At 44.1% G+C, this 16,402-nt stretch overlaps 1 protein-coding gene across 1 annotated transcript in view; it reads right to left on the bottom strand.

The window, feature by feature from the left end:
- Window positions 1–16,402, bottom strand: part of LOC119436996 (follistatin-related protein 5-like) — a 397,352-nt gene that overhangs the window by 39,244 nt on the left and 341,706 nt on the right. The window contains exons 4-9 of the mRNA XM_037704047.2: window positions 14,756–14,968; window positions 7,212–7,454; window positions 6,499–6,702; window positions 4,351–4,517; window positions 2,921–3,038; window positions 1,668–1,826 (exon numbers count right to left, since the gene is read on the bottom strand). Of these exons, the coding sequence (XP_037559975.1) occupies window positions 1,668–1,826; window positions 2,921–3,038; window positions 4,351–4,517; window positions 6,499–6,702; window positions 7,212–7,454; window positions 14,756–14,968 (1,104 nt within the window). The remainder of the gene's footprint in view (window positions 1–1,667; window positions 1,827–2,920; window positions 3,039–4,350; window positions 4,518–6,498; window positions 6,703–7,211; window positions 7,455–14,755; window positions 14,969–16,402) is intronic.

The raw sequence follows: 16,402 nt of genomic DNA, 5'->3' as shown, positions 1-16,402 counted from the left end.
GCATTTAAAAGAGAAGGTTAAATCTATCAACTGGTGCGAGGGGACTTCTGATTTTGGTCATCAAGTTTTCTTTTAATGGAAGCTCTCGTTTCGTTCCTTGTGCGTTTTTGGAAATACAACAAAATTGGATGCGTCACGGGTCTCGTTGCACCGAATTCAATCGAAACGTTTTAAGAAGGCTTCGCTTAACGTAGATTCCTGCAGTTGCGTTTAATCTGCCGTCTTTATCAATACAAAAATTGCTGAAATTTTAAACACGGTGAAAAAACGGCAGCATGAGTTCACAACTGTGTATCTCAGCAAATCCGATGATACGCTAAACTTTAAAAGAAAGGAAATTAATAATAACAAAAATGAAATCTGCACCAAAAAAGATACCACACTTCGGTAAATTGCGTCCCCTGGAACATCTCAAATGAAAAAAAAAGGAAATATCTATGAAGTACCGCTCTTAATTGAGCCAAGAATCTGTGTACAGGACTTTCGCAAAATTCACGTAAATACTAACAGTTTCACCTAACTGGCAAACTAATATATCATATTTGTCCACTTTAGACGCTTAAAAATATTCAGGTTACACAATTGCAATATCTGCTTTCTGGTACAGAGTAGTACGGAGTTGAAAACTTTGCAGTTCAATTGTTTTTATTTTCCGATTTACCTATTTTTTCTTTAAAAAAAACTTGTCTTCAATTAAAATTTTGCTTACAACAGTCTACAAAATTGGTTTTCTCCTTTAATTGTAACAAGTTTCGTTCAAGTAACCTTGTAATTCCCAAACAATTTTTTACATCAAGGAAAATTGGAACAAATTGTTTACATTTATTTGCGGCCATGGAGAGCACATATGTAGAAAAAAACCTAATAAGTGCTTGTTTCTCTCAGTTATAATTTAATTTCTGTACTAATTAATCATTTAGTAATTAGTTTGTTAAGCTATCCCACAGCTGAAACTTAACTTTCCAGCATATAAAAAACGCTACTATGGGCTTTGAATTAGGTTTCCTGCGCTTCAACCAGCATTTTGGGGCATCAAACTCGGCGTACCATTTACTTTTTACATTAGGAATTATAGTGATAAGTACAGCAGCTGAATAATAAGAACCTTTCTAGGCTTAAATGGAGACAAAAGAGAAACACTAAATCAGTTCAGACTGATAAGGTATTCTATAAAACCGTTTTTTTTTTATTTCGCATTAAGAGGATGTCTACTAGATAGGAAAATGGAGGCTAAACTTAGATTTTTGAATTTAGCGCCAACAACGCAGCGCCAGCAAGTGTGACATCAAAAATTTCAAAGTATTTTTAATATTTGGGCCGTTCTGGATAAGTAAAAAAAATTAATCTTGCTAATTTCAGTGTTTGTGTCCATTAAAATACAATGTAGTCCATGTTTACCCATAAAAATATTACCTATAGGCCTGAGGAGACATGGGCAAAATTTATGACGTCATCACGGCGGGCTGGTTTGGGAACCTAAAGGCGCGTCGCCTCCCGTCTTTGCGCCTTTTCTTGCCTGCCAATGCTCTGCTTCGGCAGGAGTGGCACTTTTTGGAATTGCGGAACGGAAAGTTGCTAATCGAGCTAAAACAATTATTCTCTTTGGTGTCCTTGTGACATGAATTGGCATTAGAAAATCGGAGTTGCCCAGACCTGAAGTTACTCACCGATTATAGTGTATTTGTCAGTGGCGACTCGAAGGCCTTCGTCGTTTTTCAGCCATGTGACCCGCGGAGTAGGTACTCCCGTCACGTGACACTCCATCTCAGCCAGTTCACCTGGTGCGCGCGACTGAAGCTTTGGAATCACCCGAACCTCGGGCATTGCTGCGAATCACAGACGCATTGGTTAGTTTTGTGTCGCCACTAAAAACAAGAAAAATAAAGGTCTACTAAGTCACAATGCAGTTCGTAAGCGTACTGCATTAATTAGCTTTGCGAGATCTTGAAGACTGAGCGGCATATATAGTCTGTCCCGCTGCAAATGTAAATATTCCGTGAGCGTGCTGCCAGTGGCCGCGGCATACTACTGGCGGTGGTACGAGATTTTAACCTCCTGTAAAAGAACTCCACTGCGGAATTTTTTCTGCCCTTGGGCAGTTATATACATAAAAAAAAAAAAAAAACTTGGGGTACGCTTAAGTTTCGCCTTTAAGAGTGGAACGCGATAGCGTTATTGGTCGACGCCGTTGACGCCGACACCGACACCGTATTTTCTGCGACATGAGGCCCAATCAAAATTTAGAAAGGCTCGCTTTTCAACATTCCCCTCAATGTTGCCTAGAACCAAAGTACAGCGAAACACCATCAGAATTGGAGGACGCTTAAGCTTCGCCTTTAAGAGTGGAACGCGATAGCATTCAAAGATCCCTGGCTGCTTATCAGGATTATTGGCCTTATCTCGTATATTAAAATTACAGTCTGACGCTATCCCGTCTGTAGGGTGTGGTTAAGTCGTACTTTACGATTTTTCTGACGGATATTACTTTGAGAAATTCAATTTTTGTTCACTAGCGCCTTGCGCCACGCGAAGGGACCGCCCGGTCGGGATGCATGGTTCGGGATGATGTGGGTCGGCATGATTTTTTCCGCCAGATTCCGATGCTTACGCCGACGCCGAGGCCGACGCCGGATTTTCTGCGACACGGGGCCCTTAACGCGAGAGCTTTAAAAAACGTAAAAAATTACAAAGCCTACTCTGCCATGAATTTCCCAGTGTGAGAAACACTGGAAAAAATTTTTTATATCGTTGTGCTGCCAACCACGCTCAATTGAACACGTAATATGCTTGTAGGTTGATTGACTTCTTTTGTTGGTGCAGGACGACGCAATAAATCTGCTGAAAGATCTGCAATACCGGCAGCATCATTATTAAGCATGATTGACGGCGTAGCTCGGAAGTAACGGTGGGATGATCTTACTTTGAACGTGCAGAATGTGTGTCTGGATCACGTCATGATTTCTCTGGGCGTGGCATGTGTAGTTTCCAGAGTGGACCAGTTGAACGTTGGTAAGGTACAGGGATCCATCAACGAATACCTGCACATGGGGACGCAGAATATTAGTTATGTGAGGTTAGACTGAAGTAGGTGATGCCTAAAATTTGTTTGTCGATATTTGAGCAACACCAAAGAATGCGCAGACAAACCACATGCCTACCTAACGTTTATCTTAGCTTAGCTTATTTCATGATTTAATTGCCCAGCACTCGTTAATAATAATATTCAATAAATCAATCATTTATTTATCGTGCCCAGGAACAGCCATGAGGTATAAGTGCTGGCTCACGCATACATAGAACAAGAACAAGAAAAATACAGCAGAGGAATATCAGTAAAAAAAATGAATAAAAGATAACAATCTTGAAAAGAAGAGTACAGTCATGGACAAATGAAACGAAAACAAGAAATTATAAAGCAGAACACCTTTCGCAAGTAGTAATTCGAGAGCGCGATTTCACACCGCTGCTTATACGGTTGCCAAAGACGGTATAAGCTCCACAGTAGGTGTAGAAACCATAATCATGATAATGTTACATATATTGCTGAAATAATAAATAATAATAATAATAATAATAATAATAATAATAATAATAATAATAATAATAATAATAATAATAAACAACCATACACCTACACTTAAGGTTACCTTCATCTTTCGAAACAGCAAATGAGGCAAATTATCATTTAGCGGAGAGAAAAAAAGAACGAGAGAAACAGCCAGGTTGATGCGCAGGAGATTGAAAATAAATTGATCGGCAGCAAGCGTATGAATGTGCTGTCGACGTTGCAGTGTTCTTATTTCTTCACATACTGACCATTTTAGGCATTTTAAGCAGAAACATTTGTGAGAGATAGCACTCTCACGACATTCTAGGGACAGATTCGAAGGTAATTACTCTTCTCTCAACATTAAACTTCTCTGGCTAGTACCTTTCATCATCTTAAATGAAGAAAGCTTCACACCTGTAATGAACACTCTTAGGTTAGATTATACTAAAGCGAACGTTTCTTTGAGCGCAGAAATTGTACGCATCATGCGTCTCTTTGTGTGACACGTTATTGAAACTTTGTGAAAAAGCTTCGCTTAATGTATATTCCAATAAGTGTGTTGGATCTTTTTACATAAGTAGCTAAAACCTATTGACGCATCATTTGTTTTTATTTAATTTATTTGTACCCTGTGTGATGGTACACTGGCACAGCGCTTTGCTGCTCAGACCATGGTGTCGGGTTCAAATGCCGGCAGTTTAGCCAAATACTACATCAATCGATCACTGGTCAATTAGAACGCAGCGCGCGCGCAACCTGAACTTCTGTCTGCGACAGCATGCGAGCACAAACGATCTTGCCTTGATCTCGTCTTCGCTTAGCGAGGACAGGTCCATGTTGTTGCGACGCCATACGATTGGAGGCGGAGGAGTCCCGGTGACGTCACACTTGATCTCGACATTGTCGCCCACACGAGCAGTCACGTGGTTTACCTCGAGAGACTTATCCAGCGACACAACCGAGACGCCTGGCAAGGAAGAGCGAAAAAGAAACTGAAAGCAAACGCAGCGACACACGAACTACAATGAATTACACTGAGCACTAAGCCTGCTGTTCTAGCGTGGATAAGCGCTTCCTTAAAATCCATATCGCGAGCAAAATTGTACTACTGACTCTGAAGAGAAAAAAAAAAAAAGATATGGGTGCGAAAAAAGTCGTGGTCCTAGTCAATCCCGTATAGTGACTTTTTGACCACGGCCCTCAACAACCTGGATGTTGGAATAAATTTTGAGTTTGAAAGGCAGTGCCATGAAAAGCCAGCGTGGCCATCAATCTTACGCTTTCCTTGGTGTATAAATAGTTTGGTGCCAATTTCCCAGCTTTTTTTTTTTTTTCTTTTTTTAACTGCGGCAGAGAAGTGCTTGAGATACTCATTCTATGCAATTAGCAAGCTTACGTAACACGTCTGCACTGTACAGTCGCTTGTTTGCTCGTAAGTTTTAGTTATCCAGATTTATTTACTACTGTTCTAGTTTTAGCTAGTTAGAACCGATTTAAGGCAGATAATCGCTACAATTCTCGCAATATTACGGCAAACTTATTAGGTTAATGCATGGAGGCCTTTTAACGATTGTCTGGGTATGCAACCCATTACCTAGACGGATTGAAGCACACTTCACCGAAGGGCGCTTCCACCTCTACGTTTGTACTGAAAAGTGAATTTAGCGATAAAATATTTCTTCAAAAAATAACTATCATACCCACGCAAAAAGGAAAGGCAATAGAGCAGTAAATCTTGAAGGGGGAAATGGCAAGCTTTTTTCAAATTACTCTTCCCACTCAAAGCTGACGCTCAACATAAACATTATTTGCATGTGCACAACAACTTACCGTAACAGCTATTTTACACTGAGGAGTTGCGTGGCTGAACTTCGTGAACATCCTTACCAATTTAGACCCACCGATTTACCTTTGCCAGTAACTAAATTGATATTTATTTCAGCGGAAATATATTTTTCAATTTGCACTTACTATGAAGGTTGGTATACATGCATATCGTACACTTCACCAAAAGGGTGAGGGGGGGGGGGGGCGCTGGCCAAGTTAGTGTGAATTCAGGATACAAGCGCAAGGGAGTAGGGACAGGAAGGATCACAGCAAGATTTTGTTTTACCACGCCCTCGCGCCAGTGGTGTAGCTAGGAAGTGGCACTCCGGGCACGTGCCCCCCCCCCCCCCCCCCCAAACACACACACACGCACACACACAAAAAACAAAGTTCTGCGTTAGTATGCGGCCTGCTCATCTTCCTCCCCCCTCACCGTCCCGGGTCAAGTGTGTGCCCCCAAAAAAAAAAATAGCTGGCTACAACACTGCCTCTCGCTGAACGAGTTTTCTCACGGCTTCGTTATGGAATAATATTGTTACTGACAAACACTCCTGCCGAGAACTAAGAAAATGATATTGTTGCGCTGGCCAGAAGAATGAGTGCCGCCCGCGGGCGTAAGTACGGGTCTCAGCAAGGTGCCCCGCTGTGGGTTCACCGTGAACGGCTGCTTTATAGATGACAACGGAGTGCGTATTGGCAGGAACAACGAATGCCAGACCAACTAGTCCTACAGTTAGTCCTACTTGGGCTCCTTCTGCACGAACGTTCTGCCCTAGGCTACTGTCAACTGTTCTCACGGCAACGCCATTTCATCCTCATTTGACCCCAGGCGAGCATCCTTTCGTTAGCTCGCCTGGGGTCACGCTAAACGCGTGGACTTGGCGCGGTCTCCCTGGACGACGGCGGTAAGTGGCCCGCAACAGATAATCGCCGAGATTGAAGACGGCGTTTTGTCGGAGCATCTATAGCTTAGCGAAAGGAGGGCGATAGAAGTGACGTGACCGTGAGAGGCTCTGTCGTGCAGCATGCCCGTGCGCATCAGGAAGCACAAACGCATGCCAGCGAGCGCGGCAAGCGGAGAGGGAATGAGCGAGCGGGGGCGCACTTACTGTATAACTTACTAAAGGCAAGATAGAACTCGTTGATGTTGAGCCGGCCGTCGTGGTTGGCGTCGTCGAAGAGCAGCATGTCGGCCAGTATGCACACGGTGGACAGCTGGCCGAGCCGGTCTTCCTCGCCGGCCTTCCACAGTTCCTCGGCCTCCAGCAGCCCGTTGTGGTTGTGGTCGTAGTGCGAGAACATGATGCTCACCAGGTACTCGTTGCCTGAGCGAGGCGGGACATGCAGTGAGGCGGCGTGAACAGAGACACATGCAGCCGCTGTTTCGATATATGCGCAAACCGCAAACCGAAACGCTGCGACTTGGTTCTTCGGAATAACAGGCTACGATTGTGCTTCTGTGTGCACGCTCGACAATGAGAGAACAACCTTTCAACACTGCGATGTTCTTTTGCACTCTTCCTGGGCATTCCATTAATTGGCTATAAGATCTGTTCCGCAATGTCATGCCTTTTTTTTTTATTTGCAGAAGGCGTTGACATGCTGTAACAATCGTCTCATGTTTTTCATTTGCTCAGTGCAATTTGCGTCATAATTACATAATATCACGTAATACATAGCACATGATACATATAAATATCACGTGTTATATGTCGTCCCATTCTTTCCTGTTTCGTCCTAGCCCTGTATTCGCACTCCATTTTCACGCATTGAAGAAAGCATTGTATATACGTAAAATGAAATCGCATGCGGAGGGCTCAGTGGGCCCCCTCACCTGTCTTCTTGTTATCTGTCATCTTAGCGTTGTTGTAGAGCAGTAGGTTCTCTTTCATGAAGTCGTACTCCTGCTGAGTGCAGTCCTGCTGCGTTGAATCCTCAGACTCCGTGGTCGTGGCCACCTTTGTCTCGTGTGATGGCATATTCGTCCACGAAGAAGGCACCTCAGTCCTCTCCATCTTGCTCTCCGGGCCCTGCTGGGTAGAGTTGGTCTTCTCCGTAGAACTCTCGTGCTCGACCCCTGTTTGAGAATGTCGAGACGAAGTTCCGCGCGTTATTACCGATGGTAGGACTTTCAAAGAAAATGGGGGAGGAGAAATAAATTCTGGAGGAGAAATACATTCCAATTGATGATTCCTGTTCAAACACGTGCACACACGCACAGACTGTGAAAAGGAAATCTCAGCGCGAATAAAAATGGGTGTGAGAGCATGTGGAGCAGGCTTCCTCATGTCATAAACAGCGGCTTAGCTGGCAAAGGTAGCTGGCCAATTGTAAACTTTAATATATTATTATGGGCTCGCAAAGTCGTTTTGTATATATATATGTATTTATTTATTTATTTATTATATATATATAAATACTGCTATCTTAAGCAAGATCTTAGCAGCGTGGTACACGAATAATTTTACATACAACAGAAAATAAGTACAAAAATTGGGAACTGCATATATATATATATATATATATATATATATATATATATGCGTGTGTGCGTGCGTGTGTGTGCGTGTGTGTGCGTGTGCGTGCGCGTGCGCGTGCGCGTGTGCGTGTGTGTGTGTGTGTGTGTGTGTGTGTGTGTGTGTGTGCGTGTGCGTGTGCGTGTGCGTGTGCGTGCGCGTGCGCGTGTGCGTGTGCGTGTGCGTGTGTGTGTGTGTGTGTGTGTGTGTGTGTGTGTGTGTGTGTGTGTGTGTGTGTGCAAGCAGGTAGATGATATTTAGTTGGCTTAGATGGTCGTCTCTATCAGACCTGTGAAAACAGCTCTTTTGAGACGTGAAGAGTGTGAGATGTGTTTGCGTGATCACGTTCTGAGTGGACAAGATGAGTGCTGCATGTAATGTGTCTAGAGCGCTGCTAGGCGTAATCTATTTCGGAGAGTGCATCTATATTGTTATTTTCAGTCCTGTTTTCAATACATATTACTATTTTACATTTAATTAATACTCTTTCTTGCTTTTTTGCTGAGCGCGCCGAAGAGCTCGATTAAATACTGAAGAGTGGATAAAGAAAGAAAGAAAGAAAGAAAGAAAGAAAGAAAGAAAGAAAGAAAGAAAGAAAGAAAGAAAGAAAGAAAGAAATGACAGGGATGTTCACCAGGTGATAGTTTCCGTTTTGCTACCCTGCGTGATGATGTGGGAAGAGGCCTGGATGTCAGAACAATGGTAGAAGGAGAGGAAGATAAATACCAATTTGAAACGCGAAAACATTTCCATTCAAGCCGGGGTCAATACCTTCAAATTCCAAATTTAAACAGCGTGATCGTCATCCTTGGTTTGATCACGATTTGGCCATCGTATTGGCCTAGTTGTAGAGCAGTATTTGAGAAAATACTAATTTATTATTCCAATTCTATTTGTATTTGTGATGTCCCCAAGCATAGCAATCGACAAGGCAGAATCTTACAAACACGCCTTGTATTTCATTTAAGTGTCCCATTTAAAATAGCTGTAAATGTTTTTTTTTTTTCTGTAATTTATATCGTTACACGTTTTCCAACAAGCAACCGCAACAGCCACGAACCCTCGATTTGTGAGAAATAAACTCAGGCAGTAAAGGAAGGCCACGCTTAACGTTTGAGCCAAAAGAAAGAAAGCCTGCAAATGATTATAGAATATATTGTCAAACAATTGTCAGAAAACTGCAGAAAGCAATATTATCCCTAGTATTAATGCCGGCAAGCACGAAGTGGAACCTCCAACTGGCCGTCTGATGATCCAACTCCTGCAACTTTACCTTGGATGCTGCCGCCACCTGCCAGGAAGCAGAATAAACGCGGAGCAAGGAAGAACGCGCTTGTCGGCGGACAGCTGGCGCTGGCGGCGGCGAGCGTGAAGGGTGCCCCGATGCGCGCGGTTTACGCACGTGGGCTTTTTGAAAATGCTGCGCTGAACGTGCCTTTTACTCGCTCATCCTGTGTGTGCGTGCTTCTCTTTCTTTCTCTTTTTTTTTTTTTTTAGTATTCAACTATCGATCCACGCACGTTTAAGGAAAGTATTTTTTGACGTAATGAGGTCACTTCATCTCATGCTACCATATTTTAATAATTCAACGATATAGTATAGTTCGCGGCGAAGTGCCGGCGGCGAATAGCTGCCGACATTCCCCACCATAGGGTTTCGTACTAAAATTGATAGAGCGTACTGTGGCGCTTCGCTCGTTCAGTCATCAAGGGACGGAATGACGGTTAGTACACGAATTTGTTGAATCTACGCGCTTGTAGCTTCAAACTTCATTGTCACGTTATTTATTACGCTTTATCGTTCTAAATTTCCAAGCACTCAAAGTTTTCTAAACACTGGCATCATCATCACCAGCCTATATTTATGTCCACTGCAGGACAGAGGCCTCTCCCTGCGACCTCCAATTGCCCCTGTCCTGCGCTAGCTCATTCCAATTTCCACCTGCAAATTTCCCAACTTCATCACCCCACCTAGTTTTCTGCCATCCTCGACAGCGCTTCCCTTCTCTTGGCGCCCATTCTGTAACTCTAATGGTCCACGGGCTATCTACTATACGCATTACATGGCCTGTCCAGCTCCGTTTCTTTCTCTTGATGTCAACTAGAATATCCACTACGCCCGTTTGCTCTCTGATCCACACCGCTCTCTTCCTGCCTGTTAGCGTTACGCCTAACATTTTTCGTTCCATCGCTCTTTGCGCGGTCCTTAACTTGCTCTCGAGCTTCTTTGTTAACCTCCAAGTGTCTGCCCCATATGTTAGCACCGATAGAATGCAATGATTGTACACTTTTCTTTTCAACGACAGCTAGTGGTAAGCTTCCAGTCAGGATTTGGCAATGCCTGTCGTATATGCTCTCCAACCCATTTTTATTCTTCTGTAAACGTCCTTGTCATGATCAGGGTCCTCTGTGAGTAATTGACCAAGATAAACATACTCCTGTACACTCTAGAGGCTGACTAGCGATCCTGAATTCTTTTTCCCTTGCCAGGCTATTGAAAATTGCATTTGTCTTCTGCATAATAATCTTCTGCATGTGTAATTCATGATTATGCAACACAGGCTTAATCATGAATAATCATGCGGACATGCATAATCACTGGGAATTGTTGCGTTTATCATTGAATATTTTGTTGAAATTAATCAATTCGCAAAATCACAGAAGCCGTTTGAAGCCAGAAGCACGAAGTTAGGCAAATCCATGTGCTGCCCATATTTCCGTGCTGGCTGAACCGCCATACTTGCAACTCCCGTGGAGTTCCCTCTAGTAATTTTTCTGGGTTTCCCGCTACATCGAACGGAATCAATCAGTTAGAAAGCGCGAGAAGTGGCGAATAGCACTTTCACTGCTGCTGTGTAGTGGCCGAATGTATTGCTTAGGGCGCATTAATTAACTCTGCGCGCAGAAATTTTCGTTTCAGCTTTCTCGAAACCCCAATTCTACCAGAAGATTATAATACAAAACCCCACCACGCGCAATATTCACCCTTCGACAGTTCTTAGAACACTGGTTAAGTACTGGGTCGCTCACCGCGAAGACGTGAAACTTTTGTTTCGTTTTCACGTCGTTTTGTGCAAATTTGAGCAAAAGATTTGAACGTTTTGAGCAAAAGATTTGGCTCCCTTTTAGAACAGGTCATCTAACATACGCCTTCTGCTACATTAATAGTGGCACTACTGGCGAGCCAGAAAACAGTGTATGAGGCCATATATGGCCTGCAGCAAAAATATAGGTGGCCCACCATTCTTATTTAAGCTAGAACTTTCATTGCAAAGGCACTCGAGTTTAGAGATATAACGCCACCAAAATTTCGGTGCGCCACTACTGTACTGTTTCAGTTATATATATATATATATATATATATATATATATATATATGTTCATTATGTGTCTCGGAATGTTTATGTGCACTCTCTTTTCATTCCAACGAATCAAGTGCTTTTATTGAAACTACTATTACACGGGCGCTCGAAACGCGGTTCACGCCGTCGCCGTCGCCGTACTGCCCCGCTAACGGCGCATGCGCGGCTCGCAACACGGAGCGCGTTTGGCTGCAAAAACGACGAAGCGAAGCGGCCGCACCGTCAACGCTACGCTCAATTGGCTGGATGCTGGAGCAAGGGCAGCCTTCTGCCTTCCGCTGGTGGTATAAGCGTTGTGCGTACGCACGCTGTAAGCCCCACAAGCGTTCCTGCCAACTGCTGCGTGTATGCTCTGGCCTGAGCAAGTCGCTCCAACCCATATGCCCCCCTTTCTCTTCTCCTCCCCACTTTGCGGACGTCTATGTGTGCTGATGTTGTTTTTCGCAAGTGATTGAGTTGCTCTAACTACAAGTTTCCTTAAAATATACAACTGTGTAAAAAATGACGCCGCGATGTATGTGGCAAAAATTGATGAATTCAGTTATTTCTATTTGAGAAATCGCAAACATTTTTAGGTAAAAAGTACACAAGTTGGTATTGTCACAATGTGTAAGTTAACAGGAGAAACCAGAAAATCGGGACAGTTAACTTTAATTCGTACGTAGCCTAAAACGGTAATGTTCTCGTTGTTGTGGCCTCAACACATGGCTCGTCTTTTCTGCTGCTGCGCTGTCGGCAGTTCGCCAAATATGAGACGTGGCAGTATAATTAAAAGTGAACTACATGTTTGAAATATATGCTTTTGAAATTTTGAATAACACACAACAGGAAAAATAGCACCTATCCCAATTTTCTGTAGGAAAACAGTTTCAAAGGTGGAAAGAAAAAAAAGAAAGCCGTGATGACGCTTGACCAAAAGACCACAATAAATCCTTCGGTTTAACCGCCCTGCCTTTCCCACCACGTTTCTCTCTCTCTCTCTCATATAAGCGACAGAAGTTAGAAAACCTGTTATTCACTTCACTTGAAATATTTTTTTTTATTTACCGTCACGCAAAGCACGAATTTTGAACGGGTGCACACTGGCAGTTATTTCAGCAGGTTGGGAAAATCACGTAGCTCAATCGGAGTGCTTCAGACGTGAACTTTTTAGAGCGCAAACAAGAGACAAGGCACAAAAGGGAGGTCAAACACAGGACAGACGCGACAGGCGTCCTGTGTCTGACCTCCCTTTTGTGCCTTGTCTCTTGTTTGCGCTCTAAAAAGTTTATCAAGTATGCACCAACTAGGCCCACAGAAAATTCTTCTAAGCCATAATTCAGACGTGAAGGCAATGATAGCAGTTACTACATTTCACGTTGAGGTCATCAGTTATGCAAGAGATCTTAGCTATATAATTTGAATATGTTTCCAGACACACCAACCACCATAGGAAACCTATGCGAGGGCTGCTATTTGTGCTGCAAATGTTATTCTGCGTACCTACAGTAGTGTTGAAGATTGGGCCAATTGCTACTGCATTACGAACTGGATGCAACGCGGCACGGAATCGGAAGATAACGGCCAAGGGGTTAAAGAAGCACACACGCACGCAGCTCTGTTTCCTTCTTTGCTAGCCCCTTGGCCGTATCTCCTGATTCGGTGCCGCGCTGTATCCAGCTCGTAAAAGTTCGTAATCCTGCATAAGTTGTTCTCGATGTGGGTCACACAGTATTGTTTTCGGAATGACAATGAACCGACTTCATGAACGCTCTTGGAAAAAGAAAATCTTGGACCGTAGGATATAGCGCATCAAAGAAATCAAATATGTGCGTGCGTGCGTGCGTGTGCGTGTGCGTGTGCGTGTGCGTGTGTGTGTGCGTGTGTGTGTGTGTGTGTGTGTGTGTGTGTGTGTGGTGTGTGTGTGTGTGTGTGTGTGTGTGTGTGTGTGTGTGTGTGTGTGTGTGTGTGTGTGTGTTATCGCAAAACTACGCGAATCGTGCCACATATCTCCCTCCTTCTATTTCATTAATTTTCACCTTTCCTTGTTGAAAAGAGTTTGCCCGCATTGTGTAGTCGCTCGCTATGTTCGCTATTCGTTCGCTCGCTATTCCTTCCATCTTGGTTGTGCCGTACTTTTTTCATTGTTTTATTTTTATAGAAATTACTGCTTCGACGTCGACATATTGTTGCCAACGTTTCCAATTCCCCAATGAATAAATCAAAACAATGAGACCCAGCCGACTACTATTGGCGTACTCGTGCGAAAATAAGTGTGTTTCTTTTTACGCTCCAAGTTGCCTAAAAATAGCGTCTCCCACTTTCAATCTGATTTTCAGGCACGTGCGGCCTTGGTTCCACAGCGCTTTTCTAAGGCGACCAAACGCTGTTGATAAGAATAATATTTTATTTCTCGCATTTAAAAAAAATGTCTTTTAGTAACTTATCAAATTTGTTGAATATTTTCTAAAGTGTACGGAGATGTTTAATTGAAATACAAAATTTAATGGCAATCGGGAACGTAACGTTTTTAGCCTCTAAAACAATGCCTTTTGCGAAAATTACTGTATTTACCTTTTTTCTCGGCAATAACTGAATAAGACATTTCGAAGCATACTGTTATGTCTTCAAAGAAAACAGGGACAACAGCCGCCGAGATCACGCGCTATGAGCGCGTGCTAAGACAATCTGCTGAAACTAATTTGGTATGGACGTGTTCTTGCCATCGCTTTAAGTTTCAGTTACTTGTAACTTTAATAAATTAGTTTTTATTTAGCGATATGTGCCACATATAGTTGTAAAATATAACTTAGGCTCACGCATCTGAATTTTTATATTTGTCTTGCCTCGGATTAAACCAATTTTTTCAAGAATAAGCACTAAAATCATCAATTTGGGCCACCCATTTCTGAGCTATTAGTGTTATTTATAACGGATTATGTCAAAGAAACTACATTTGAACAGCCAGAGCAATGCATATACTGGCGACAAAAAAAATAAAACCAAAAAAAAAAAACATCAGCATAAATGCGTCACCGAACACATCAGTGAAAAAGGAAGAGTTAAACTGCGCTTCTCAGATGATTTCACAAAAAGTGGAGCTTTCACTATTCGAACATTTAATGGTTAAAATGAGCTGGGAGTTCTGCACTTACATGACCGCGAAGACGTATACCCAGTTTCCCGCTCGTATCTGTAGTGGTCGAAGAAGAACTGGCTTAGTGTGACTCTATTGGATGTGACGCGTATTGAGAGGCACGATGGCACAAATAATAATGAAAAGAAAAAAAAAAGTTACCTCCACGTGTGGTGAATACCCCCCCCCCCCCCCCCCCCTCGTATATGTTACCCAGGTGCTACAAACAAAACGCGTATAATCAATAACTGCTTCCCGTGAGAATGCGCCAGGCCGTGTGATTGGACGATGCAGTGTTCCCCTGCGCCTTAGCGTGCATGGTATACCCCTGAACCTCCACACGGGAAAAAGGAGTCGTATAGTAGAACGGAAGGGGTGCCACTTACGATTGCAGTTTCCGCGGTGGTCGATGGCGATTGGCTTTCCCGCGAGACAGGCGGCCCTGTGCAACTCGCAGTGGTTGATGTAGTAGTTGCCGTCCGAGCCGCACACGGGCTTGCGCCTCTTCTTGCAAGACTTCTGACAGACGCAGCTTGCCTCACCGGCCTCGTTCAGCTCGCACTGGCGGCCCCGACCACACACCATGGTCTCGCACAAATCTGCGCACACACAACAGGGGGCAGAGATGAAGCAATCTCCTTGCGTCGCGAAAACGCCACGTGTAAAAGAACTGCTTTTCGCTTCGCATCGGCTCTGTCATACGAAAGTGCGAGTATGGTTAACACGTGCCGAAGAAGGTACATTTAAGCTGGCTTTGAAAGCTTCCTGTTATAAGGAGACAAGAGGGGTAACACGGTGCCCCTGGGCTGGACAAATGTTTGGCATTGATGAGCGATATATTGGCGATCATCACGCTGGATGTTCTTTCTCCAGCTGTCTTTGACACGCTCACTCTCTCTCTCTCTCTCTCTCTCTCACACACACACACACACACACACACACACACCACACACACACACACACACACACACACACACACACAACACACACACACACACACGCACGCACGCACGCACGCACGCACGCACGCACGCACGCACGCACACACGCACAAACAAAATAAAACTTGCCAGGTTCGGACAGGCGTGCCAAACTAAGCACACATCAAAGACAGTCATCGCGCAGACGCAGCCGCGTAATTGACAATCAATAGGCGGCCGTCGGGCCACTCGTCGGCTCATTCAAGCAGCTTGAACGCGAGACAAACCCCTCTATGGCCGTATTCCTAATGAGCAGCCGCTGCTTCCTGGCTGCGCGTCCAGTGCCGGCGGCGGTTCCCGCACTATCGCCCCCCCCCCCCCCCCCCTCCTTTTTTTTTCTTTCTCCCGATGATGATAGTTCACAAATTTCGCGTCCCGCGAAGAGGACCGTGTGTTTGCGGTTCTACTCTGTGTGTTTAATTATCTGCCCGTCACCGGTAAAGGGACCAAGGACGGAGGCGGTGTGGGACGCCCGTATCCAGCCGTGCGTCGGAATATTTCATCGACCAAACACGGCGGTGTTGGCGAAGCGCGATAAGTTTGATCGTTAAGCCTCCGGCAGTCGCCGTTTTCGCAAGCGCCGCTGCCGCACGTTGTGCGATCCGCGCGGCGAGAGCGCTCGCTTGCTCCCCGAGCGCCTCCGTATAAATATATATATATATGCTTATATGCTTCGGCTGCACGAGCCTTCGAACAATACACCCGGCTTGTTAGGGCCCTGAATATATGAAAATACAATTGCTCGGGCGCTCGGAAGTAAAGTGGAGCCGCCTTCTTAATGCGCGGGAATCGATAAAACTTCCTGGTCACACGTGCTCTGGTTTATCGGCAGGTGCAGGCAAGTGCACTTCGTGGCGTATCCGCGCCGCGCAAATTGGATTAAACTCGCAATTTTTTATCGCGATGAAAAGTCGTGCCTTATTTTTTGTATTTCATTTGGCTTCGCGAGTCTCAGAATTTCCCAGTTTGGGCTATTTGTTGTATCAACCTATCAAAAATAAATTAAATTGTTTATGGTTTTACGTGCCAAAATCCCGATATGATTATAAGCCA

The sequence above is a fragment of the Dermacentor silvarum genome, chromosome 1 (assembly GCF_013339745.2).
Source record: "Dermacentor silvarum isolate Dsil-2018 chromosome 1, BIME_Dsil_1.4, whole genome shotgun sequence".
In the NCBI taxonomy this organism is placed as follows: Eukaryota; Metazoa; Arthropoda; class Arachnida; order Ixodida; family Ixodidae; genus Dermacentor; species Dermacentor silvarum.
This window is presented reverse-complemented; position numbering and strand designations above follow the sequence as displayed.